General features: G+C 39.7%; 1 protein-coding gene across 3 annotated transcripts in view; it reads left to right on the top strand.

The window, feature by feature from the left end:
- LOC122571802 (homeobox protein MSX-2) overlaps nucleotides 1-19,540 on the top strand; it is a 47,578-nt gene extending 28,038 nt beyond the window's left edge. The window contains exons 2-4 of one of the 3 annotated variants that reach the window (XM_043735973.1): nucleotides 6,719-6,947; nucleotides 15,363-15,638; nucleotides 17,704-19,540. In XM_043735973.1, coding sequence (XP_043591908.1) covers nucleotides 6,719-6,947; nucleotides 15,363-15,600 — 467 coding nt within the window. In that variant the 3' untranslated portion in view covers nucleotides 15,601-15,638; nucleotides 17,704-19,540. Of the gene's footprint in view, nucleotides 1-6,718; nucleotides 6,948-13,803; nucleotides 14,030-15,362 lie in introns of those variants that run through there. The other 2 variants (XM_043735964.1, XR_006318236.1) reach the window with 2 other exon arrangements.
- The last annotated feature ends 2,755 nt before the right edge of the window (nucleotides 19,541-22,295 follow it).

Below are 22,295 nucleotides of genomic sequence, written 5' to 3'. Positions count from 1 at the left end.
AAATAACTGCGATAAATTCCGCCCCTATGGAAATCAGTTTATCATGTCTGTCGAGACGCGCATCGGGGCAATCCGTGTCTCAATTAGCACGCTCCGCTGTGTATATTTATATTCTAATTGAGCAGGCATTATCGACGAGATTATTTCGTGTCTCGTTCGGAAGTTGCGCGTAGCGGATCGTATTTTTGGACAGGGGTGAAGCGTCGGTAAAAGGACAGCGTTCTAGGTGACGGAGAAGAAGGGATGGATAATGGAATAATATCCACCTGATGGCCGTTTACCCTTTAACGATGATTCCTCGGGTTTCGAGCAAACTGCGAGAGAGCAGTTACGTGTCAAATTGAATTTCACGGGAAATTTTCCGCGTCCCGCCATTTTCTGCCTCTCCGCCGTACGAACACCGCTAGGATCATTATCGTACTAATCATTAATTTCAAAGCCGAGCTTCCTACGTTGATGTTCAATGGCCGCTGCGATCTACCATCGCTCCGGTGTTACCATGGAAATTGCTAAATTTCCGAATTTCGATCTCGTTGCTGGCAATTTTTACGACGGTCTCGATCGAGTTAGTTGTTCGCCACTTCTTTTCTTTTTTTTTTTTTGTGCGCAAAGTAGAAACTTTTAGCGAGAAACGATCGATATCTAGTTTGCATTAACTGGAAACGTTCATATACCTCCTACGAACTCGTTATAACTTGAAGATTGCGTATCTCTTTTACGTTTTTGGCTGCGTGATGTTACTAATAATTTTCTCTTTTTACAGAGCCGTAATTTTTGTTCTGTCATTTCGAGCGCAAAAATACCAACACGAGAGAAATTATATTTTCACTTTTTATTAAATTTTATTTCGCGTTGTCGGGATAACGAAACGTTAGTCGCTATAGAAATAAACGTTTTAAATTATAGAAAATTCTTTCACCGTACTCGCTTTCAATTACTTTATTTACACGCTCCTCGAATTATCTTATTTATTCGGCTACATTTTACGTCCGTTCATCCATAAAAAAAGAAGGAAAGAATAAATTTCGTCGAAAGAGCAGGCCACATTTTACCACTTTCGATTATTAATTCTCTTTTATTACGCCGGAGTGTAACGATTTAATCGAGGATATCGGTGCTTTAATCGGCCGCTATCTTTATTACGTATCTGTGACAGAAACTCGTTGTCAAGAGTGGCTTTCGCGGTATTCCGTAAAAATGCGCAATCTTTTCCATATTTTAGCAACATCTGGGCCACGCTACGACGTTCTCCCTCTGCCATGCTATACAGGGTGTTTCCGAATTACACGTCAATCAAGCAAACAGTGGCAGAGTATTCTATACAAAAATAACGTAATAACCACGACACATGTATAAAACGAGAAAGCCAATACGTTTAATCTTCAATTACATCATATTTATTTCAATATACATATATACATATTTAACAGTTTGAAGGATAGTAAGCTGAATCGAGTTAATCAATTTGAACGTGTCAACCTTACTTCGTACACCGCGGATGTTTATGCAAATTCGCATTTTCATAAGCTACGGCTAAAGAAACGAAAGAAAGCAAAACATGAAACGCGTACGTTTATCAGACAACGAACAAGTTGCTCGGATTATTTTCTACCGCTGTCTGCGCGATTCGCTACCACCTTTCAATCACCCTATATACAAGCTATTCCGAGCGATTTTACGGAAAGCTTACACGTCCCTATCTCTTCTGTATCTGCGAGTTTATCGGCTCTTTTAATAATTGCCCGTATACGGTATTTCGTGTGACACCTTTTACGACGAATGCAATTGCAGAGATCGTTTGGAACGTCGTATTAAAACGCGACGATTCCGCGCAGATAAACGTTGTTTAGATGCACGCGATCCTTTCATCGAACCGATGAAATTGCTCGTTTTAATCACACCGCGAATATACCGGGCCAGCCTTCTCTCCCTCACGAATGCTCGATGAAAGTGAGAGATTTGACGCGATTTTGTCGTGTGATTTTCACTACACGGCGGCTGCAATTACGGGAACAGTGATTATGCGGGATAATTGGAAATCATTTTTGCTTACTTTGCATAGGAGAATGAAGATTGGCATGAAAAATTATTGGCGCCGTGAACGCTATAATTTGATTTACTGCGAGCCTTAGGCGATTCCAGAGGCCAGAGCTGCAGTTCCACGGAATCGACGTTTTATTATGTTTCAGCGTGATTTCATTTTCCGACGAATAAAAAATAGTTCGGCGAAACATCAACGATCGAATGGACAGACAAGCGAAAGACATCGGGCATCTCTGTTTCGATGAAAGATCGTATTTTATAAATATCACGCTGATCTATTCGCATAAGAAGCTCGAATTTCCTAATCAAGCATTTCATCCTCGACTGCTATGCTTAGATAGAGACAGGCGTATTTAACAGTAATCAGAATCGAATTACTTAATTGTAGAGTATTCAATCTCATTTATAGGTTTGTACAATTTAGTAATTATTAGTTTTGTACGTAGCGTTTATACAAATTCATACTTTTACGAACGTGTCTAGAGGAATCGAAGTTAAATGGAAATTCATCTCACCTTTTGAATATTAGAGTACTTTACTTTCGATATTTTATATATCTTTGCACATTCTTAAATTAAACTTGCGCATACTTCCATGGAAAGAGCTTTATCATTACGATAGCTGTTGACCTAAAAACGATTTACAGTCTGCGCTTGGTTTCTTTTGTTCCACCTTATATAAGATTATGAAAAATCCCGAAATACTAGAACAATAAGAATTACATGCCTAGGAATTTTTTCAGAATTTTTGACCAAATTCTCAATTTTGAAAAAAGAAACTTTCTCGGTCGAAAAATCTGAAGAATCTGCCTGCTATGTAACACTATGACCGCGGTATCTCAGATTTCTTTTATAATCCTTTGTAGAGCAGAACAAAAGAAATGAAGCGTAAACTGTAAAGCATGTTCAGGTGGATAACTACCCTAATAACAGGGGTAAGACTTTGTCGAAATGGTTTTCCTAGAAAGCTCTTTCGATAAACGTGTCACAAGTCTAATTCGGTTTAGTGGCGCTTTTATCGTGCTTGTTCGGCTCTTTCCCTCTGGTATCCGCGGTTTATTTCGTTCAATATCCCATATCTTGCACGCTAGTCTACAAACCGTGAACATTACAAGAAAATCTTCAGCATCTTCTCCTCGTTATCGCATCTAACGCGTACGAATCGATCGATAAATTACATCTCGTCACATCCTTCGCTTCCTTGACACGTGATAAGAACCGAACGGCGTTTTCAATCTATAAATTGCCATGCTCGTAGGATAAAGAGAAAGAGATAATTGCGAGCGACGCGCAAAGAAAAGTATCTCTAATTTATAACTGAGAAAAATATCGGAAGAAAACGACCAGCGACTTTTCCACTTGGAATCTTGTAATGTATTTATCACATTCTTCATTCTCATTACTATGTGTACATACCGCGTATCATGTTTCGACGTATTAAATCTACGGGTATGCATATCGCATTAAATACGCTCTCTGTTATTCATGCGCTATTACTACGATAGATAAATGCTTAATGATGTCGATAGTCACGCTTCAAAGCGAACCAAGTACGGCAAACGATACAATGTTCCAGTGCGTGTATTCGAATTTCGCTAATGAAGCTAAATTGACCGAATAACAAAAACAAAACGAGAAAAGAAAAAGGAAAAAAGAAGAGAAGAAAAGAAGAGAAATGAAGAAAAAAAGCGCACGTGACGCATTAACTGTACACGTAGGACGTAAATCTAAATCGATCTTGATATATTCGAATTTCGCTTCGTAGTTGTTATTTTCGCTTCGTATTTTTATCCAATTATTTGTTATTTACTTGTCATTTATTTTTCACGCTATTACCGTTCGTAGTAATCTCTGCTTTCGAGCATATCTGTTGCCAAACGTATATTACGTTAATAAAACAGGATATTTTTTTGTGTAACGATATTTTATGAAACCATCTTACACGTAGCGGATTATTAATGCCGTAGATTGTCAATATGGAAATGAAGCGTGCGAAAGCGTATGAAAGCGTCTTTGCCACGTTCGAGTGATTCAGTTGCGCGGCAAACCGGGTCTAACGTTCACTCGACGTGAATTATTATTCAATTCAACTCAATCGAGCTAGTTTGTATCTGACAAGCCGATGAACGATGATAATTTGATTAATTTCGTATACGTACATACACGATTTATCGACTTGTCTCCGATCTCGGTCTCTTCCTCCGCCAAGCTTTATTTCCGTACTATCATGGATCATTAAAAGATTCGTTAATGTTTCTGCTAAATTTTCTAATCGTCTTTGGAATATGTTATTTTTGAGATTTACTCGTAACTCGACCTACAGGTACAAATTACCCGCATACTTACTTATATATTATTTTATATCTTATTTTATTCTTTACTTTGCCTATTGTACTTTGCTTCCATTTAATCTACCGATACATTCTCAACTACTATAGCTACTACACGAAGTTTCTACCAAAGTGCATGATAATTTATTGAAAAAAGTCGATGCTATTGACAGCGAAGGTGAAAAACCGACAGAACCTGTGCATCCGCTTAATATGCACATCCGATCGATCGAAAGGAACGATCGTTGTACATTGGAATAGAATTTCTTAAAAATGTACCAAGACCTTATAATCAGCGTGTACTTCTGCAAGAAAGCGATATTTCTACAAGTTGCTTCCGATCCAACCGACGCGTACAATAATTAACCAGGATGAACGGCGTTTCGATAAGCGGGAATCTCGTGTGCGAGTTTCAGCGGCGATTTACGCGGCTAGTTTCGCATAAGTGGACGATAAAGCTTCATTTTGATTTCACCTTCGTGCGCTCGACGGTATGTTTGCGCGGGTCCAGTAATGGAAGTGGCGCGATACTATCGGTCTAACGGTAATTTTATTAATACCCTTCCACTGAATTGCAATGCACCTGCTGCCACGGCCGACTACAAAGATCGCGTTACAATTTGCACCGGCCGGCAAATCGTTCCGTGTAACTCGTAAGCCTCGCTTTTTACGATTTTATAATCGTTACCCAAAGCGAGCGAGCCATTGCTTTTGCGCCCGGCGTTCACGCGCGCGCGCGCGCGCGCTATCGTAAGTAATTCGCGCAGAGCCACGTAACTCGACGTCGCCACTTTATCCTGGAATTTCAACGCTTGTTTTGCTTGGTCGGAACGATCCCTGGACCATACGCTTTCAAGCCGTTTACACCGTGCAATTGCGTTGGCGTTTAACATTTTTCGAGATCGACGCTTTTCGCGAATCGTGCGTTCTTTCGGAGGCTTATACTCCTCGGTGAGAAAACGTCGTGCCACGGATAAAAGGTCTCGGTATAATTTATTACGAAGTGAAATCTTGTCGGATAATGTAGAAACCATCTCAACCGATACGCAATAAATTATTGCCAATTGCCATAGAAATTTGTTAACCGTACGTTGTTTATTTCATTGGCAGTTTAGATAGGTTTATGGAGATATATCGTTACAAAGTAATCGGAGTATCGTGGTTTTGCATTTGGCGCTTCAAGGAAAGTACGATGAAACGTTGTTGCTTTCAGACAATCGTTGAACTACGAAAGACGAACGGAGACAACGTTCGCAAACTTCTGTTAAACGTTTTATAAATGTAAAATGACTAAGACTGGAGTTAAAAAAAAGACTAAATCGCGTGAAAAGGTTGCACTATGCGGTAACTTAATGTAAATTTTTCAACCTATTTACGTTTGTATTTTACTTGGAAATTATGATCGTAAAAATACATCTGTAGGGAAAAAATATCGTTTTGAAAAAATTGTCAAACCGATAAGAACTATACTCGTCTAATGAACTAAAGCTCTCGGAACAAAGAACATTCGTTGAACGATAGCATGATTTGAAATTGAGCGAAACTATAACTATATTGTATTATAGAAAAATTGATTCGCTTTACGAAGCTATTTTGCCACGTTTTTTATCTTATTGCCCATATTTGTATAAAGTGATCGATCATAATTCGTTCCATCTTTGGAATGTCCCTCATCTATGATATGAAATCGCATTAAAACAGATTTATCAACGCCTTACGATAACATTTTGCTCTCTTGCTTAGTTATCATTTACAACCGTAACAGGGTCGTTATAAATTATACGTCATTGACATTTCTTTTCAATACTAAACGAGACTGGAGAAGGACTAATAGAATTGAAAACAATATTGGAGAAGATAAGGGCAATACAAAACGGGGAGGCAAAATCCCAAAAGTTGCCATGGTTTTAGAGATAGATTATATAATGGAGTGCAATATAATAGAGTGGATAAGAGGGAAGGTAGATATATAAGAAAAGAGAGATAAGCAAGGAAAATAGTTTAGATAGATATAAAGGAGAAAGCAATAAGGTGATAACGCCATAAGACTGAAAGATTGTAATAAAATAGAATAATAAAATAGAATAATAAAATAAACATTTCTTTTCTACTCTACTAATGTCAGTGGTTCGTAATTGAAAGAAAATTATAAGGCAATTATCAGCTAAACGTTGCGAGTAATTTCTAAAGTGTCACGCTGTCAGCTAAAATACAAAATTATGTTAAACATCGAATCGCGAGGAAACGTCAATTATTCGAATATCGATTATCCAGACGCTAATTATGCGGAAATCTGATTACCTATCGGTGGTTTTCATTTCTCTTTCTTATTTTTGTTTTCGACAGTAGCTGGAGCGTTTCCAAGGAGGATCGGCCATCCTTACCAAAACAGGACGCCACCGAAGAGAAAGAAGCCGAGGACAAGCTTCACTAGGTTGCAGATCGCCGAACTGGAGAAACGTTTTCACAAACAGAAGTATCTGGCATCGGCCGAACGGGCAGCCTTGGCTAAAACTTTGAAAATGACGGATGCGCAAGTGAAAACCTGGTTTCAGAACAGGCGGACAAAGTGGAGGTGAGTTCTCGATATTCATAGCGTAGGTACTTGTACCTCTGCCATACTTAACCGAGTACAAGCGAACTTTAAAACAAACCATCGCCCGAAACGAAAGAGACAGGTCAATGACAAATTCGAGATGCAAGCTATTAAAGACAGAAAAAGAAGGAAAAACTAGAATTAGGTATCGTACCCGGACTGCTAAACGTTTCTCCTCTTTTCCTTTCTTTCCGGCGATATTTTGTAAAGACGAAGATCAGATCCATTTTTCATGGAAATGAACGGTTCTGAAAATTCTCCTTACGAATGTTCGGCAGACGATCTCGCCGCTTAGCAGAGGCTTCTATCTTCTTAGGAAGATAGAAAATAACGCGAACCTAATCCATTGCTCGCGATTCAGATGCACAGAGAGTAAGCGACACGGTAACTTAAGAGCATCGAGTAAATTGTAAGAAAGGTATCGCCAAGATCGATGAGTACGTCGCGCGTCGACAGGTCGATCGAAAATTGTTACGCCTTAGAAAAATTGTTGCTCGTTCTGGATCCTTCGACGACCTGAATCCTCTTTCCCCTCTCGAAAGAAAAAGAAGTCCAACCGAATATTTTGCAGTCTACCGCAGCAGTTCCAAAAACTGTCCCGACAAACATCCTGCTATAAATAGCAGGATACCGATGAAACTACCTGACTTCCGGTTTCTAACGAATAGGCGAAGCCGAATGTTGGTGTTGCGATTTATCAAATCTCGACGTTCGAGACGAACCGAAAGTGAAAACGCGAAGTGGAAACCTCGGAATGTTAATAGCGGGTTAGCAGCGTTCTGCGGCCGCGTATCGGCGAGGACGCATCGAAAGTCGAGTGTATTGGAGTCTCTTCAAGATAACGGAGGACGAAAACACGTCATTTAGATAAAACGAGGCCCGTTCGTGGCGCGGGTCGCCCGATATCAGGGGCGTCTACGCGGCGAGACGAGCCCAGAGGCATTTCTCCGGGGGTGCGACTCGTTCTCCTCTTCTTCCTTCCTTAATAGTCGCTTCTCTTCGAGTAGGATTTCTAAAAGCATCCCGCTGCCGTGTCCTTGGCTCGTTCCGGGAAGTATTAGGATAGAAAGATGACTATACTTTGAGAGTAGTTTAGAGGGTTTAGACGAACAACGGTGTCTCTGTCTGCGGAGATTTTGAAGGAACCAGCAAGGATTGAGAATCGGTGCCTTTTAGTTCTACTCGATGTGTCATCGAACGAGACAGCTGATAAAGGAGGGCACTTATTCCTAGGTGTGCACTAGGTCGTTTAAAGTTTCTAGTTAGTTCGGACATTGTCCAGTCTTAAAATGGGACATTCTTAAAATGATTTTCTCTAACGTTTTTATTGTGTTTAGGTATGGTTTCGTATACGCGCAATGAGCTTCAGTATTTCGCGCATTTATTTACGATCGCTGGTGTTACATGGTCGAATCGATAATTTTTTAATCCAATGACGACTGTTGTATATGCGATAGATGAAATAGCGAGTTTCTGACGTCAGATTTATCGAGGCTCGTTTTACGAGGAAAGGGATAAGAAATTATCGCGTATACCTTGGTTATAAGTCAACAGACATTAAATAGACGTAAAATACAGTATGTTATTACATTTATATATATATATATTTATGTGTACATTTATAGAATAATCCGTAGAAGAACGATATTTATGTACGCGAATAATTTATTAAAATGCGAAACTTCAAGACGCCCGGTACCATCGTCCCACTTACTTTCATCAAGCTAGATAAAATTCTTTATCTTTAAAAATATCGAGTGTAACAACCGAATGATCTAAATTTCCTACGAGAGTTTTATTCGCCGTTTTACGGCCAACAATCCACGGAGTTTTGTGTGCCGTTACCTCTCGCATTGTTCCAGGAGCCATAGAGCAATAAAGGGGCAAATAGGTAAAAACGAGGAATGTAAAACGCGGCCGATAAAAAGCGGAAGAGAACGCCTTCAGAAGGTTCATAACGATCTAATAAGAGATCGATAACAGGACTCGCTGCAAAAACGGTTCGATGCCGTTGTGCATCGGGATCTCAGTTTCTTGTCCTCGCCAGCGATATTGCATTTGTCGTAAAGTGCGCAGAAATGAAAATTACGCTTCTTACTTGGAAACCAGGCGATGGTAATTTTCTTTCTCGCTAGAACGCGAGTATCGTCGATCGCGAAACGGTGAATTGTAACGTGTCTTCCTATTTCTATCCTACGACAAGAAGGACAGAGAACAGGGGAAATAGAAGAAACGAAAAATTCGAAACAAATATCGCGATCGATAGACGAATTCAAATTCACGGAATTCGTAGTCATTTTTCTCTCGATGATCGATGGTTTTCGAGAGAACATAGGGAACGTCACTCGGAATGCGGTCTCAGTAGACAGAGTTTGAGATTCTTCGTCAAAGACGATTCGATAAAATTCAAATCGATTTCCACGAAACTGGAAATTCAATATGTTACACGGTGTTGATAAAAAAGAATGTAAGATTCTATGGTCGCTTATGATTGCTCATTTCTTGACAAAAATCCGTGAAGAAAAGTAATTTAAAAAAAAAATGTATTTTTATACGATTATTATTTTATTTTCTATCCTTTACGTTCCATCCTGTAACTGGTGCTTGCCAATCTATCGGTTAAGTCTTTTACGTTCATTAAACATTTCTTATCCTCCTCATGAAACGCGTTTTCCGACCGTAGAAATGAAATTTAATGAATTTGTTTTTTTTCTTCTTTTGCGAATACGATAGGCTTCTCTTAATAATTTCTTCCGTTTCATCGTGCGATCTCCATCCTGGTTCAACGATTCGTTCAACAAGTTGCGTTAAAAGGTACGAGTTGAAATTTTACAAGTCTTTTTATTACGTAGTCGACGTGGTCGTTCGAGGAACGAGCATGAAATTCAATTTATACGGCGACGATGTATGTTATCTGTCTCAATGTGTTCGGAAATGGTAACGCAGTGACAGATACATTCGTCTAGATGTCTCGCCAAATTAAATTTACATCTGAACGACAAGTGAATCATAATTAATCTTGAACATGGAATTATATGGCGGAACAGCCGTTGAATAAATTGGGACATTTCGATGAGCGACGTGGTTCGGATATCCGTCTGGATAAAAACTATAGCAAACGTCGTTCGACATGCAGGTTTGTTCCTAAGTTTAATTAATATCGATAAATAAATAACAAAGATAATTTAATTAATTAGCAAGATATACATGTTGTGCCTCCAACAGAGAGTCAACGATATTGCAGTGAAATTTCGTATCGAGTAAAGAAACGCTATTAACACCGATTCTATTAACGCTCTTCGTTAATAACGCTGTTCGTCGTTCGAGCAATTCCGCGGACTAAATTACTTTCAACTCGACCGTCCGAAGTTGACTGTTTACAATTGACAATTCTTGTACGTGGCCGATTTTTCAATCGAATTTACGAGCCTGAGAGATAGGTAGCCTTTAAGCGAGCAAACTTACTAACAGAAAATAACAACGACTCGAGATGGACGTTCCTGCGGATGGATTTGATCCACGCAAACTCTCTTTTCCTTGAGAGGATACCTTGCAGGATTTGGTAACATTCAACCTGCGCTTGTCCTTTGATTTAAAAACAACTTGTATCTGTAACACTCGATTCAACGTACGAATAGGTCGCCGTGTCTAAAGAGGCGAAAATATGTTTAATCGCATAATGTTCCAATTACGAATCGACGTAGCGAAAAAAAGAAGGAACATAAAAAAGGAGACATAAAAGAGAAAAAATTCACGTTCCTTCCACCACCCTTGGATCAGCACATCCGCGACGTGGTCCAGCGAGCAGCTGCGTTTAAAGTAACGAGATGACTGTAGGCAGAGATGAGATAACTTCGTCTCAATAATTCAGATACCTAACAGCTTAGCCCTGTCCCGTACATAATGCAGTCTATCCTCCCCATCGTGCTGCCTCGTCCGCCCCTGCTTTGACTGCCAACTCTCTTCCCCACCTCCTGGTGGATCGCACCCCCTCGTCGTCTCACATTGAACCAGTCCGGTCGCAGACTCTTCCTCGGGCTTCTTGCAACGGCTTTTAAAGTGTCAAACCCTCGAATCCGCGATTTGAATCGTTTCGATCCGCCGCACTCGGCCCCACCGCGATTCACCTTGTTAAACATTCATCGTTCCCTGTGTTGGATCACGGCTGTAACCGGTCGAACACGAACACGAACACAGGCGCCATTGCGAAAACGACTCGTTTCCTTTTCCGGATGGAAATCCTCGCGGAACGAAAGAACACCCGTGTTTCTATTCTGCTCTCGTGCCTCTTCCACGAATCGTTTTTCGTCGATTCGATCGAGAACACCTCTGTCGCGAGAACTGTCTTTAACCAGTTAGCTAGCTGTTTTCGACGAGTATACTCGTGGTGGAGAAACGACGATATTTCGCGTCACGGCGAGCCTTGTCGGTAGTAAAATTCAAAAATAAAACAGTCGTTTCGTTACAACTTAATTCTGTATCGTAACAGCCACGCGTACTCTGCGTTTGACGAGTATACTCGTCGTCGCTTGCTTTTTGCCACGCGTTTTACGTACACGCCTTTCAAAGTTTTCAAACGAGTCGCAACAGCCAACTGGTTAATATCGTTTCGAGTCTTTCGATCTCTCCCATGTATATAAAATTATTTCTATAGTTTCTATGGTGTAGAATGTCGTAAAAGTGACTGAGGCAGAGTGGCAAAGTTTAACGACGAACACGGAATTATTTACGACCGTGTCAGAAAGCAACGACAAAATTTGCTCAAAATCAACGTTCTTAAAAACCGTTTAAGAGAAACAACGCACTACGGAATTAATATATTTGCAATTCGTAACGCGTTTCTAAGTACGTACGTCGTTGCTCGATATCGAAGGGAACGTACGTGAAAAACATTTCAAATTGTTTAAACCAAAGATGTCACGTTAAGGGGGATGCTGTTTGCATTTGCACAATTTCATACGAGATAATTGAATAACGAACGCTACAGGATTTCCGATGGTAACTAACGATACAATCAGCAATAGACGATATTATACAAAAAAATAAAGTAGAAAATATACACTGAGATTCGTTCGTACGAGGCTCTGTTCTCAAAAATATCAACAATAAATTATCCATGTGGATCTGTGTATTTATGTTCCATCCACTACATACGCGGATTTTCCAAATTTATTTCTCCCCCGATTCGGTGTTCAACGTGTGATTCTGTACAGAAAACTTGTTCCTCAAAGACTCACACGTCTGACGAATAATCAGAGAAATTAATCACACGACTCGCGATCGTTCGTTCCCGATGAAACTCAAAAGGGAAAAGACGCGTACGGATAAAGTTAATCGTATCGCGGTATATTCGCGACGGACGATAAAATCAAGTTTAGAATACTTGTTCGCCAAGTGTTGGCCAAAAGTTATACTTGACGATAGGGGGATAACGATAAGAGTAATGTGTCCCAGGTTGCGAGAGAATACAGTTATGCCGGCCGCAGTGAATGGGGCGAGGCTGCGTCGGGGCTGCAAAATGTAATCGGCACGGCGCCCTCAATTATTAATTGCTAACCGCGTTAATTACTTGCACGGGTGTAGGCGCGGCTGTCACTGGAACAACGGCGTAGCCACGGATAGATTTTCCAACGGGAACAAACCAAACGTAATCAAATTCGTCGACCGTTAACCCTTCGTTAGCTGAAATTTTCCCTTAATCCTAAGACAAGAAATGATAATCGATCTGCATTTTTTTACGTTCGATACGAAAATCGGGGAAAGACGATTTTCTGAAAGATCGTTCGCTTTAGTTGCAATGTTTTCCAAGCTCAAATTGAACGAGTTTGCGACGACGAATTTGTATTATATACAATTCGACGTCTTCTCCTAATTTTTGTATCTCGTGAATTTCCATGAAACCGATGTATGGAGAAAATTGATAAAAGAAAATTACTGGAAATGCAAGCGGACTTGAACGAATCCGGGAATGAAAGCAAAAAGATCAAACTTAACGAGATACTTTTCGATCTTTGATAGATCGAATCACGGTATAATTAACGAGGAGACTCGTTAGTTAACTGCCACTGGTCTTTAGAGGTGTGCACGGATTGCGTAAAGAAACCAGTTTTGAGAAATTACAACTACCGTACAAAGTATCGCAATCGTCCTGCGAACATTATATATCTATTCTTTCGTAATTAATTGTTGAATTAACATCTGGAAGAATAATGAACCAGGTCCGATGCTAAAATTTGTTTTTTATAATATTCGGTCGAACGAGAAAATGATCGTTTAACGATTTCGTTAAATTCTCCAACACGTATTACGCAACATACAGCAGAAATTTTCCTAAAAATTTATCCGTTTGCTCGCTCAAGATCATAATTACACTAGACTTTGTCTCCAACATTTGACAACCGCATTTTTATATTATCTTCTAACGTACGTACTCTGACAAGCTTTTAAAAAAATCCAATGTACCCGGTTCCGTTCGTAACAGTATCGGTAACGACATTAAAACGTATCTCTGACGTTCGATAACGAAATAATATTTCAACAATTTCATACTTAAGCCCTCCGATAAATATCACGGAATCAGGCCGTCTAAAATGTAACTACGAGATTTACTTTCTCCCCACTCGGGTCAAAACTGTACCGAGTCCTGTCCCGCTGTTCCTGTTTCCTTCGTTTTCCCCGATATCGTATCAGACGCATTTAATAACTTTCAGAAGAGTGAAATTGCAAATCGTTTGGAAAGCTGGCAGAACGCAGAAAGATAACGCGAGTGCAAGGCTTTCCTACAATTATCGAGCGGGTATTAACGAGACGAAAATAAACAAACTCGATCGGATGTTGATTGCGGCTGAGAAGTGCTGTTATCTGGAATCTCTGCTCGACATCGTCGGCTGTGCTAGTCGTTAATCGTGCAACAACCGATCGAGTTGTGTCCCGATTCAACCGACTCGTTCCGTGATACACGGGCTACCGAGGAGTTCTATACGCCCTCCGTTCTCTATCCACGGAAAGATGAACGAGGAAAGAGAAGAAGCTGAGATCGTTCCACGCTGAGATAAACAAAGGTACAACGAAACCGTTTAATTACCGACGACCGGAGATTAACTCTAATGGAACGACGGTGTTTCGTGGCTCGTATGGAAGCGGCATCGCGGCACTCTGATTGGCCGCGTTATCCAGTCTGGCGCCTTTCAGACTCAGGGACATTCTCGGTCAGATCTCGTTGCCGAACGAAGATCTTTCAACTTTTAGTCTCTTTAACGCTAGGAGAATTTATCTCCCATAGGCTGGTTAAATTCGTAAAAGGTATACTTCGGACTTGGAGAACCGACGATGAGTAAATGGCCGATTATGGCAATTCGATCGCGATTCTTCTGATCCTCGTTGTTTGTTAGACGAGTCTGTTACGCGGTAAGGTTCGAGCAAACTTTGGTCGATAATTACGCAAGAATTTTCCAAAGAAGAAAATAAAAGATTTCCATAAAAGCTTCCACCTAAGTGACGTTGCCAACAAGTCGACCATTTTCTGTTACCCTAATAGACTTAGTGCTAGAAAACAGACACTCACGAACCACCCCTGAGCGAGCTAGCGCTGCACCACCGACGAATCGAATTAACTTTATTACGTTTGTCTTCTGTTTTCCGCTCCAACGACCGCCAGTCTCTTTCCACTGCCCTAGCTACCCTGCAGCCGTTTCTCGTTTCGTGTTTTCTACAACACTCCAGCAACCCCCGCCACCCTATCATTTAACTGGCTGGATCTCGCAAGCATAATTCGGTACACTATGTACCTATGTAACGACAGTAACTTTGATTTTAAAGCTTTGCCTAATCTTCCGTTTTATCGCGTTTGAGGATTCGAAAGTTCGAAGGACTTGACACGTCGCAAGATGGTAATATCGAAGCGCGAGTATGAAAAAATTCGACGATTTCAAAGATCGGGACACTGACGATCTTTTCAAACTCTTCAAACCGTGAAGCTTCGAAATTTCGAAATTCGAGAACTCGAAAGCTCGCAGATTTAATATTCGAAAATTTAGGAGTTGGAAAGTGTTCCGTAATTCCATAACTAAAATTGGAGAATTCCATAATTTATTTAATACGTGTTTTAGCATCATCTCGTCTATGAATACCACGTTGTACTGAAAAATAATTTATACCGGTATTGCAAGCACACAATAAAATACTTCCAACAGTAGGAATAACGTGAAACAAGCAAAACTCATAGCAGCCCTCGGTATCCATCAGTTTGTATCAAACATCCGAGGATATCCCATACTAAACCGCTACCTAAGAACCGAATGCGATACTTGTACGAACTTTACGAACGTTCACAATTTTCTTCCGTTCTCTCCACGAGGGACGCTCGATCATTTTCAATCTTTCCATTTGTTTTAGGAGGCAAACGGCGGAAGAAAGAGAGGCCGAGAGGCAGGCGGCGAATCGGTTGATGCTGTCCCTTCAAGCCGAGGCGCTTGGAAAAGTGGCTTATCCTGCAACAGTGCCGAACCATCCAGCGGGAACCACCGTTCCCAGTTTAGACAGACAACAAGCACCCACTGCTCTGACCCATCCTGTGGGTCAGTGGGCCTCGCCGTACGGTCCACCACAACCTCTAGCCGAACCGATTTGTTGAACCAGGATAATTGACGCGGATTCAAAGACTCTTACAGAGTAAAACTTCTTACGTATCAGTCGTGTCACGTTTCTACGATAGAATAGTCGTACGTTTTCTAGGGCCGGTGCGACTCTTGTCGTTGCAGTCTCGTTGTCGTTCCAGTCTCCCATGGTGCAGTGCTTTGAACGATCGTAGACTCAAACAATGTGCTTTCCCGCGTTACTTCCTCGATATTTCCAAAGAACAACCACTGACCATGGCTGGAAAACGCAAAGCGAAACTCGTTCTTGTAAAGGGCGAATCGAACGTTGTTGAGATATCAGGAGATGTTACGCGGCGAATTGTCGCTCTTTGTGATCGAAACAGGAGACGATTTTTCAAAAAGACAACGCTGAAGCACGGGAAAGCGGTTTCAAGATTTCGGAATAGAATCGAATTACCATGGCCAACATTCGGCATCGGAATCCGATCGAAAACCTATGGAGAGTTCTAGGAAGAAAATTTCACGATCAGCAGGAGTTGCCGATAGAATACGTCAGCGAACTTGAAAAGAGAAATAAAATCAACGTAGGCGAATACTCGAGACGAAACTTTCGATAAATTAGCGGATGGTGTACCTAAAGGATTAATTAGTAGCAATCAAAAGTAAAGAAAAATCCATTGAATGGAAACGTAACGAAATTAGCATTGAGTTTATATTTTTTCACAGGCGAAAATACAATCTTTGTACATTCAGTTTCGCTTTACATTGTAACGTAAAACTATATCAACGATTTTCTTTCAATACGATGATAAATCTAAAAATAGGCTCCAGTTTATAATTATTCACGGCACCGTGTGTCTCTCTTCGTTTCCCCCGTAGAGATACGAAGACGGAGTACGCGAGTCATGTGTTAACCGTGCAAGCGAATGCGATGTGAGAATAGGAAGAGAACGCTACGTACAGGCCTTTTCTGTTCTTGTCTAATCAGACATGCATCAGACCGCTCATTGATCGGTGTTACACTTACATATTTACTGTACGAATGTGCATGCTTTATTAGCTATTGGACAAGGAATGATCAGCCTCTATACAGCGTTCACGCAGCCTATCTTCGCATCTCTGTTATGTTTTGCCAATTATGTTTGATGATATACAAGGAATAACAGAATAACAAGACAGACATCGCAGCGAGATGGCAACGACAATAGTCGCGCATCTGCAACCGGGCCTTACTGCGAAAATAGCAGTCGTTCACACTTGAAAACGTTGACAGAAAGAGGTCTGGAATAGCTTACTCAATTCGTATTTTTATCTTCATCTCCTTCCAGTTTTCTTTAGACGTGTTTGAAACTTGTAGTGAGATTTGCTGTTAAATTTGATTTAGAGCATTTTCGATAGAAATGATCGAGCGAGTAGCTTTTATTTAATTTCAAAAGAAGATTTGTTGTTAAATGATAGTATTTGATGTGAGGGAAAGATGGAAACTTGAAATGTAATTATAGTTGATAACGTGGAAATATATATTACGAATGTTGTTGGATATTACTTGCCCTTTTTCGCTCGATCTCTGCATCCGCAAGTTTAAATGTCCTTTTATACACAACTTTTCTTCAGTCGACGGATTATGAAAACCATACTGAGACTACTAGAGCCTTCGAAAATTCATGGTAGATAGTTCGACGAATAACGATATATTTTTCATTTATTTTCATATCAAAACGCACGATATGTTTTGAAATGTCACAGTGACGTTCAACATGCTGCAATTTGAGAACGTATAGAAAGAATCGACGAACGCAACGAGTAATTTCAAAGCGAATCTCTGAAATCTCAGGAATATGTTCCGCTTTATTTATATCGACCTGTATCAAATATGAACGATAAAATGGCAAGGCGAATCGTCACTGTAATTCCATCAATCTCGAGTTTAACACGCGACAATCTCTTCTCTATTACGAATCTATTAGTCGTATAAATACACGCGCACTCACACGTGTAACGGGAATTTAAAAAATTTTCCAAAACTAATCGCGGCGCGCTAATTTGACGTGGCATTATTGACAGAGAAAAGAAGTCACAGAGATCGAACGAAAAAGAGCATCAGAGGCCAGCAGTTGTCTTAATTGCGCTATTTCTAGGTAGTATCAACGTCTTACCGTCACGACGGCCAATTTTATCGACGTACTTAATTAACGAACCGAGGGGACTGATAGGGAGCTAAAAAAGAAACTTAAATAATTACGGATTGCTCTCGTTTTTTCGCCATCGCCACCCCTGTGAGCTCGCTCCGCAGAAATTTACCCTCGTCAAACAGACACGATACGCAGGGACATCGAAAGAAAGTAGAAACATAGAAAGGAGAAGAGGAAAGGCGAAGAGTGAGATCCGGACAGCTTCCGAAGTTTGCGAAATTCTTCGATAGGCGATGGAATTAACCCTTTCGACGACGGCTGATGGCGATCTTCTGGAGCACGTTGACTCTTTTCAATCCTTTTTAGGACCAGATTTTTTATCTTGTTTTTATCTTTTATAAAAATGGTACAGTCGTCGGATATCAACAATTAGATCATCGTCACCTGCTAACTACCGATTCGCATTTTGCGCTGTGCGTACGCATTTTTAAAAATTTCAAAATTCGGAAATTACAAGTATCATAGAAGGGGGCCGTTTAACGAATATCAGCTTAGTCTTTTACCTTCGTTTAACATTTTTTCGCCGAGTATACATCAGTACGATGTCCTGTTCCTCAATGTCAAACAACTTTTGTAACCGCATTCGATTGAAATTAAAGGCGAAAAAGAAATTGAAAGGTAGGATATTAAAAAAAGAACAAAAAGATCTCGTCATTAAAAGAGTTAAGACTATATTATCTAAGAATTTCGCCTTACCAATACTTTAACGCAGCAATAATCGAAGGCGTCGCAAAACACGATTTATGTATACAATGCAATATCATTGACCGGAAGCCTCCGCCTCGGTGCATCTTTCGAATGGCACAGCTTAATTGAAAGATCCGCACGACATATCTGTGTATATATTAGCGCGATAGTATGTAATTAAAAACATTACGATGTATGTACGATATTAATCCGTTTCTGCGATCGACTTGGCGACAGCGTTTTGTTTTGAACATTAGACGTGCACACATGTACTTACACATCATACAAATACAGAAAGAAGATATTAGATATTAGGTGTACGAGAGAATTTTATGCTTTTACGAAGAGAACGTTCCTTTTGATTTTTCATTGATGACAATCTTAATATCGTTCTTTGCACATTTCGATCGAATGATTCTTTTTATTTCTGTATCACAAACTTTGCGCGGTCTTTGTTATTTCTTGTACCATTCTCGTCAAGTACGAAAGAAACTAGTTCAGTAGCTTCAATAGCGTTTATGTGGAATAAAAAGAGAATATATTATTGAATGTATGATTTATTCCATATAAGTAAAAGAAAAGAAGAAATAGCAATCGTGGAAAGAACTTTATTAAGAAAATCAATTTTTAATACTTTAATCCGGCAGTAAGGGAACAAAGCTGAATGAGTTTAAGCGTATTATTTATAACATTGAGTTTAGAATTTATACTACGATTAAGTGTTAGGAAAATGAGTTACGCGCTATAGATACGAACGTTCCTCGCATTCTTTTTCCTCGTTATCTTTCAACCGAAGTTACATCGTCGGCCTTGCTTCCATTCCGAGCCACACGGAAAATTGTGAACGACATTCCATTTTTTAAAGATTCGAATTACCGAGGAACGGGTCGTACTGTCTCGAGCCAAGACAATCCTACAAATTGTAAAACTAGAAGAGCGAAAAAATTCTTTCTTACATCTAATGCACGAATTACCATGTACGTGTATGTAAAGATCACATGGGAAAACTATAGGTCACATTTTCTATTTTTTTATAGAGAACGATATACAGAGAGCGATATCGATAAGTTCTAAAAATATTTATTTCCATAACACAGCCACGTTGTTGATTTTTTACCTTTCATAAATCCTGTTTTCCACCTATTTCTACCTATTTCTGGAAAATACGTATCCGTCAAACTAGCCGATCATCATCTTCTTCAACCGCGCCGTGTTAAAATTCTCTCCTTTTAGTCATCAAACAGCATAAACGTGAAAAAACATCAACAAAGAATGGACTTATCGCATTTTTCTCGTGTGACCGCTTTATCCTACAACTGTGCAACTATACAAACACATACACCTTGTACAATATTATTTTCTTAGGAATACAAAAAATCATAAAGAATAATTAAGAATGTACTATCGCGAAAAGATATTGTAAGTTATAAATAAATATACATATAATGTATAATATATATGTATATATGATATATATCATATATATTATATATATATCGCTACCACTAAGGTTCGTCGTCGAAATAGAGCGTGTAAGCCGTCTAATTAGGTACGTAATATTTATGTTAAGAACAACCGTAGAATTATCGATCGTAGAGAACGATGTGATGTTATATAAGTACGTGTAACGTTGTATATAATTGACAAATAGAAGTAATGCATATACATATACATATACATATACATATATATATATTATACATAAAATGATTCAACTGGTACGCGTATACGTTGATTGTACGAAACTTCACGAAATCATAATAAGCGAACACATGATAGAATATTACAAAATCCTTGGCTTAGTAATTTATTTGTTAAACAACCGACTCTTAACGTACGATTGTTGATGATATTACCGTCTAATTTTTCGTTCTCCGTTAAATCGTTCAACGCCGATACCGATTACGTACGTTTCATTTTCGTAGGTAACACCATGTTGATGTAAGATAAGAGAAATAATCAGCGAAACAACCACGAATGATCCGAATAAATCGTTCTTTTTCGCAAAAAGATGATCGTTTCTGTCCATTTGGCACTTGGATTTCTTCAGATTTCTCCGCTTGAACGCATCTCGTCCGGCCCGCGACACACGACTCATGATTTCTTCAAATCCTGGATACATTTTATAAGGTAGACTGTATATATTTTTTCAATTGTATCGCACAGAATAAATTTATATGACCCAACGTGAACGAGCGAATAGTTTTCTGCTACGACGAATCATTTGTATGTGTGGTACCCGTTTCGTGAGAGGGAGAAGGTCTTGCACGATCACGATGTTTGTTTCTCGTGATCGAGGAACCCTAGGATCGACGTTACGAAAGAACCGGAAGTTTCGCGTGTTACCAGGCGTCACGGATTGCTCTCACATTGTAACATCTCTCACCCCTTCGGACGGTAAAACGGTGCAATTTCGTTGTAAATCGACCATGAGAGGGAGAAAGAGAGTGGCCACTAAATGACAGAGTAGCAAACGCTCGTTGAAAGTCCGTTGGAAAACGATTCCGTGAAATTCATTTTCTGTAGAATTCGAACTGTCACTTACACGTGAATCGCAGTTGTGTATTTCTCAGATCGATTCGATGGATCAACGTTGGCTCTATTTTTGTTCGGTTATAAAACATATACGATCTCCGTGTTTCTCTATTTTTCTGTTTTACCGTTCCGCTTCAAATTACAGATGCAGTTTGTCCGCTTCGTGTCCTGTCAATGTTCGCCTAAATTCGTCGGAGAAAATAGTTACGTTTCGTCGTTACCTTTCACGGATGATGGTGTTTTCCATCTATCGTTTTCGATATACGCCAGAGAAGAATTGCATAGAGCTGACTGAGTTCCATTGATCATGGAAAACTTAATTACGATCGAGCGTCAGTGAAATATAAATCGAATCAGGAATCACGCTCGACAACAAAAATATTTCAGCTTTAATCTGCGATCGTTAATGGAATTATATATCGCCCGAAACTGTCACGTAATGCTCATCCATTGCAAATGAGTCGTAATAAAGCTCATTCGACAACGTTAAATAAATTTTCATCCTTCTTGTATTAAACATCCTCGAAATTCGATATCATTAATTTTTCTCTTATTCCTCCTCCATTTTCATTTTATCGTTCCTCAACTATATCCAGCAAATACGTACACAGTTGCTTCTTTCTTTCTCACTCTCTCCCTCTCTATCTCTATCTATCTATCTCTCTATCTCTCTTTCTCTGTTTCTCGTCCTCTCTGATCGCCCTAATCGTTGTCTTTCCGCAGCGTATTATCCCACTTCAGCTAGGAGAGCTGCTAGTGCCGGATGTGGCCACGTTTACTGCCTATAATTGCAGAGAAGACACGGCGCGCCGTTCCGCCCAATTATTTGGAGACAAATGCCCTCCAAAAAAGAAGCCTTCGACTCGTCCGCCGGGCTAAGGACGTCTCTCGATGGATCGTCAGAAAATTATTTATGACGGAAAAATAATTACCGGTACGTTTTACTTTCCGTCCCCTATTTCTTATTTTCTTTTAATCTGTTCCACACATATAGACGACAGATACGACTATTTTAACTTGCACCAATATATACCTAGAGAATACTTGTGAGAATGATGGTCTCCTTGAGGAATATGATGAAATAAAGAATGCCCGATAAATGAGAAACGTCTGTAATAATATTTAATGATAAACTGTTGCATATTGTTGTACGTATGATCTTAATAGACAGTCTTCTACAGATAAATAAAACTGCTCGAGATATTGAGATTAATAAACGAAACGAAAAGTGGCTAGAAAATAATGACTTTCCTTGGGTACCATTGAACAAACGGTAAATTACTAGTAAAATTTATTTCGATAGAAAATAATACGAG

Source organism: Bombus pyrosoma, linkage group LG1 (genome assembly GCF_014825855.1).
Source record: "Bombus pyrosoma isolate SC7728 linkage group LG1, ASM1482585v1, whole genome shotgun sequence".
Lineage (NCBI taxonomy): Eukaryota > Metazoa > Arthropoda > Insecta > Hymenoptera > Apidae > Bombus > Bombus pyrosoma.
This window is presented reverse-complemented; position numbering and strand designations above follow the sequence as displayed.